The sequence below is a fragment of the Nansenia antarctica genome (genome assembly GCF_963989245.1).
Source record: "Nansenia antarctica genome assembly, chromosome: 5".
In the NCBI taxonomy this organism is placed as follows: Eukaryota; Metazoa; Chordata; class Actinopteri; order Argentiniformes; family Microstomatidae; genus Nansenia; species Nansenia antarctica.
Window position 1 is genome coordinate 18,009,523 of NC_137690.1, and position 6,666 is coordinate 18,016,188.

Here is a 6,666-nt window from a genome sequence, read left to right on the forward strand (position 1 = left end):
CACACACACACATACACACACATACACAAACACACACAAACAAACACACACTGCAGTGTGCCACTCACGCTGCACTCTGTGATGTATGTTGCCAGGTCTTGTTCTAGTATGGTCCTCTGTGTCTCGGAGGCTTTCAGCTCCACATCCTTCTGCTGCAGCACTGACTCCAGATCAGACATCTTCCTCTGGACTAGAGAGATCTCCTGTTCCATCTGTAAAGAACAACAGTGAAGACCTCACAATGAGAACATGACCATTTCTGCATTACAGTGTCCTTCAATCACCTCAAACTATTTTTCCTTGCAGTAAGCGCTTTATCTATTTCTAGAACTTGAAAAAGGCAATCTGTAATTGGTACATCCATTTTTGGACTTTTCAATTAATGATATATAGCCATTGACTGTTGAAGAATATAACTTAATAATCCCTTATGAGCTTAGTTCAATTGTCTTCCATCAGAACCCATAATATAAGCTGGTTTTACTTGTTTGTAATATACAGTGTTTACAATGCAATTGTAAACACTGTATAGCTTCAAAACATGGTTAAAAATATAATTTTGATCTCATGGATGGTCAGTCCTTGCATCCATAGCTCTGTCTATGACATGGAGAGTAGTAACATTTCTCCAGCCCCATCCCTCAGCTGTTTACCAAAAAAGTGGCGGGGAGTCCACCTTGTTGTTGTTTGAATTACATCTGAGGGATTGGGCTGCACCTTTAATATTAACATCCTAAGACATTTAATTGGACAGCACTGAAATTGTACTACAGTACCATTTGGCTATACATTTGTGTGTGCTGAAAGTAATGCAAACATAGATACATCTATACTATAAATGGAATCATTTCCATGGGGATGTAATTAGTATTAGTAATAGACCTCCTTTGAATGCACACCACTATAAAGAGATGATGAGGTAAAAAGCTAAGGGGATTCAGGAAATGATATCCCCCCATCCCCCCTCCCCCTCCGCCCAGCCCAAGTCTCCATTCATCTCAGTATGTGTGGTTAAAGAGATCGGCCAATAGGGTGATGGACGGATGCAATTAAATAAGCGATTAGGGAGGCTGAGGAGCAGAGCAAATCACAGGGACAAGGCTGCCTGCCAGCAGAGTCACAGATACACAGTGGCACATACTGTAGTGCCACCAAACACACACAGTCACAATACAGACACAGTCAGGACATGGGGTCACGTCATCATAGTCACAGCTCTGGGTAGCAGCAGAAGGCACCACAGCAGTGTTGCAGGGTAGAGTGACAGCACAGAGACCAGTCCAGCCACAGAACTAGGACACCACCGTCTCAGAGCAGACAGCCATCACAGAGTTACACTAGTGTTAAATGTACATATAGTGCAGTGTAGTGAATAGTGACGTTACACAGTCACGTTGTTCTACTGCAAAATCATGCGGCTCATCGTACGAACACAAACAGAGACCCCCCAGAGCAGGACACAGCAGTCCGACACAGCAGACCGACAGACACACAGATAACATTGACAGACCGAGGCAATCTGTGTAGAATATAATACCTGTGTCTTGTGTCTCTCCCTGTTGTGTGTTTTAGTGAGTATTGTAGTTTTTCCCAGAGAGCAGGTCTTATCTAGAGAGCTGAGGGCTGTAGCCACTAATCTGCAGGAGAAAAGAGCGTGGGAGTGAGAAATGGCAGTAAACACTTTACTGTACATACACAACCTCTCCTGAACAACGAGGGGCTGAATAAAAGCTTTCATTTATAGCACTTACCTTTGGAAAAAAATCCTACTGTGTATGCAAACTGACCTTTTCAGTTATCCAATATGAAATGTAAGTCATGACTCATGAGTAACAACATCCAACATCATTGTTTTCCTTTCCCTACATACATTGAACACACCTTCGCGCTAACATTCATCTGATAACATTTACAAGTTGGTAAAGAATTGGTTTTAAGAGGAGAAACCACATATAAAATGATTCTACTAATTACAAATTAATTATGTGTCATTAATTATTTATTAATTAGTCCTCCTATTCGTAATCATCATTAAAACAACCACAAAAATGTATCTAATGTAGGGAAATTCCAGTAATTATTGCCGTTGTTATCGTACACATTTATAATAAATAAATTCATATTTTTAAAAAAAGAACTAATGAGGACTTTCATCTTGAGCGGACTAAATCTTATTCAAATCATTATTCAGACAAAGCCCATGACTTGAGAGGTGCAATATTGTAAGTAGCAACGCCTCAGCACATCTGCCTTTGGTGCTTTAAATCTAAGTACATGCTCCTTATATTACATAATCACATGCATAATTAGCAATTCAAGGCAATCTATTCAGATGTTGTTGGTTTTAATTAGTGAGTGTAACACCTAGAACAAGCTCTATACCGCTCTAGACTCCACTTATGTTCTTGATTAAGACAACCTTTAAATAGCAGGAGTCTGAGCGTATGCACACCGCTGTCTTTAACCACCATTGGATATATTTGGCAGCCTTTGAGATGGAGAGGCAGGAGAATGAATGACAGAAGCGAAGCAGAGTGTCTAATATACTGCCTAAGCATGGGCTCCTCTCCCACTCCTCTACAGAGCAGCTCATAAGCACGGGCTCCTCTCCCACTCCTCTACACAGCAGCTCAGTGGAGGTGTTTCACCAGCCAGAGGCCTGTGAGTCTCAACCACGTTCCACTCATCACATATAGACTAGAATATAAAGCAGAGAGTCACAACACTCTGAATCTACAAACATCCCATCAGATATCACAGGCAGTGCCATATGTGATACTGTACAAAACAGAACATCCTGTAGAGTGTATGACATACGCAATGAGGTCTATGACTGTGTGAGTCCATGGAGAGTGCAGCCTCGGGCTAATCAGTACTGCAAATATCCATGGCAAGTATAATCACATATCACATGAACAAGCCATTGCCCAGAAATGTGACTGACAAAATGATATGCTCTGACAATCTTCCCTCCCTCCTCCAACCACTTGAATCAGCAACCTATCTAACAGATACACACTATACTCTTCTCAAGATATGCTGCTGTATCTCAGAATCATGAATCCTTTGTTAATTCTAGTGTGATGTGTCAAACATGTCTAGTTGCTAGTCTGATGCAGCGGGGTTCTTGAGGCTGTTTGATTGGCACATAGGCTGTAAGCAGCATGTAGTGTAACACCAGTGTAACAGCATGAAGCAGAGGTGTCTGAACATTGAAATAATGATAGTGCACTGTACTTAGAATTGGCTTCAGAATCATCTAACTGTTAGATTCTAACATGTGCCATGATTGAAGAGCAGGGAGGCCAACTAATGCCTGGTGAGGAAACAGCTGCACTTAGCATTAATGGCACCTAACCATACCATTGTGTTGTTGGTGGATTGAGATGTTAGCGTATCCTACATGTTTACAGTACAGTTAGCATCTGTGCTATCGAAGGGGGTGCAGGTCGCTCTAGTAGCACGGAGCACCAGATGGAGATCAGATCTGGCCGACTGAGTCCCTTCCAGCCTCAAGTACTGACTGACTGCCCGTAATGAGCCCAGCATACAGCCTGCGCAGCTGTGCTCTTCCTCTGCAGTAATTAGCTCCCAGAGAGCAATTACAAATAACTATTGTTGTTTTTTGTGCTATTACATACATTACAGCAGTGTGACACTGCTGTCAGTCACCTCTGGACATGACTCACTAGGTCTACATGTTGGACATTTCTATATCTGTATCTGTATCAGTATTTGTAAATCTGTATAGACTTACTGAAACATTGATGGCATAATGGATTCATGGTGGTCAAGGAGAGCTGGATTGGAGTGTCAGAATCAGACAATCTCTATTCATTTTGTGACATTAATAAGGGTTTATCAACACCAAAAATGCAAAACTACTGTATACATAGATGAAAATCTGCAACAAAAAAATTCAACTAACTCAATCAAGATCTTTTTCAGTGGGTTGGATAATGTGTGGTATGACTCAACCCTGTTGAAGAGGAGGAGAGGAGATAGAGGTTGCATCCCAGTCATGAGTGTCACTCTACATTCAGACTGCAGGGTGACCAGGGGCACAGTGCTACTGTACTGCATGGCCTGGGGGAGGCTGTGAATCACACACCTGTTGCAGTAGTCAGTAATAGCTTCTCCACCTCACAGCCCATGTCCTATGTAGACCTATCTAGTCCTACTATATCTACTCCTGTTGGTCCTATGTAGACCCATCTAGTCCTACTATATCTACTCCTGTTGGTCATATGTAGACCCATGTAGTCCTACTATATCTACTCCTGTTGGTCCTATGTAGACCCATCTAGTCCTACTATATCTACTCCTGTTGGTCATATGTAGACCCATGTAGTCCTACTATATCTACTCCTGTTGGTCCTATGTAGACCTATCTAGTCCTACTGTACCTACTTGTTTTTTTTATCTTTGTTATATGTCCTATGCACCAACCACACCAAGTCAAGTTCCTGTATGTGCGAATATACTTGGTAATACAAATAAATCCGATTCTGATCTATCTTATCTACTGTAGCCCTACAGTATCAAGTCATATCTAGTTCAATGTGATTTTTTGGGGTTTGCTGGTCATGGCAACAACTCATTGATCCCACTGGTACATCACTCCTATGTACTACAGACACTAGACAAAAGCGCTGTGCAGATCCAGAGACTCGACATAAAGAGGATCAATCAGCAGTGATAGGGAGGCTTTTTGTAAATGACACTTGAGGATATGGGAGAGTTGGAGCAGAGGGGCTCTCCTCTCATCACGACTCACATTAACATGCATGTATCTGTGCTGGAGAGAGCTCCACTACCTCTCTGTCTCCACAGTGCCTACAAATATCGTGCCAATACTTCAGTATAGTAAGTATCGTGCCTAAATGTATCCTTCTATTACCCTTATGTATAGTACCTCCTTCCAAACCATACTCTTAATAAGTCCAACTTGTACACAAGTAAACCCCCTCTTTACTTCATGTACTTGTGTATGGCAAATTGATAATAATAATATGTATTTTGCCATGTTGAGCCACCACTGTTAATGTCCATGTATTGTAATCCAATTGAATGTGAGCCAGAAGAGGGAAAAAAACAGGAGCTGCCTCCGCATTTCATATGCCCTGAGAAAACCTGTTTCCATAGAAACTTCTCCATAGGTTTCACCATTTCTGACTTTTCAGCAACACAACAGTCTATTTTTGTAGTTATATACACACAATCATCTGACTTAACTCACCAGCAGTTGAGTGCCTTACCAATTGTAGGACAATTTGAGAGAACCTAGTGCAATTTGAGTCCAATCTTAGATGTAAAAAGCCTCTACCTGACTTGCACTATGTCTCTAAATAACTTCCTAAACCTTGTTTTAGATTCTAGGCAAAAGAGAGTCATCTGAAAAAGTGAGTCTCAACACAGTATTTTCTGAATCCTATGTAGAAAACAGCACATCATAGCAGAGAGACACATCAATATAGGAGGCTGTGATTATCCTCTGATGCTAATGGTGATCTATATAAGAGTGGAAGCTACACCACACTGAGAAGTGAAGATGCGTAAACAAAGACAAACACTTAATGCTAACACAGCATCTCAGTGTCGTGACAACAGAAACCTCTGCTCTGCTACAGTGCTAACCCTATCACATCACACTGAAACTCCCCTGTTCACAGTAGCATCAGAAATCCATCAATGTGGACAATGCGGATACTGAGAGGATGAGGGTGGCAAAGCAGGACACTGTGGCAGTTGAGTGCTGTTTCACACACAAACACACACACACACACACACACACACACACACTCACACACACACATACATACACACACACACACACACACACACACACACACACACACACACACACAGTCTTTGTTCCTCCGTCAGATTTCAATCCCCCCTCTTATAAGTGACAGATTCCCTCAGAGGAGTACTTACTCAGACCTGGCTGGTGCTGTCAGTGACTCGCTGAAGGACCACCTTAGAGGGGGCACATCCTCACCCAGAAAGCCCTGTCTTGAGGGGTCTTGTTGGGAAGCCACCGGCCAGTACGAGAGCTCCGCAGGTTCATCAAAAACAAAATCGGGGATGTCATCTTCACTGTAGAGAGTAGAGCAAGAGGGAGGGAGAAGAGAGCTTTGGCAGGAGACAGAGAGAGACGTGAACTGTGTGAGTGAGGGAAGATTACTGTAGCACACCGAGAGATACAGAGGGGAGAGGGAGGGAGTGGAGGAGAGCAGAGAGGAACTGCATTGTAGAGTAATGCAGTAGACCAGGGAAAACACGATCACATACACACAGGGAAGCTCTCACTCCCCCACTCTCTCTTTCTCTTTCTCTCTCTCTCGCTCTCTCTCTCTCTCTCTCTCTCTCTCTCTCTCTCTCTCTCTCTCTCTCTCACTCACCCTCACTCTCTCTCCCTCTCCATATACTGCAGCAGCTCTTACTAATCATAGATACACAGCCAGAGTCACTGCCTAAACTGTGTTTTCCTCTCCAATAAACAGCTACATTTCAACAACAATTACCTCTACACAAAGACCCCAGTTTCTTATAGACTTCCAACATCCATACCAAATGATATTTCCCATCCAACTCATAACAGTTCCCTGAACCAATCAGTACAGAGAAAAACCATTGTAGAAACATGTAATATAATATATAATA

The 6,666-nt window shown here is 42.4% G+C and overlaps 1 protein-coding gene across 1 annotated transcript in view; it reads right to left on the minus strand.

Annotated features, from left to right (window-relative positions):
- Positions 1–212, minus strand: part of citb (citron rho-interacting serine/threonine kinase b) — a gene marked incomplete at both ends in the record, with an annotated part of 24,148 nt that extends 23,936 nt beyond the window's left edge. Inside the window, one exon of the mRNA XM_080532318.1 lies at positions 69–212. Coding sequence (XP_080388444.1) covers positions 69–212 — 144 coding nt within the window. The remainder of the gene's footprint in view (positions 1–68) is intronic.
- Positions 213–6,666: the final 6,454 nt, after the last annotated feature.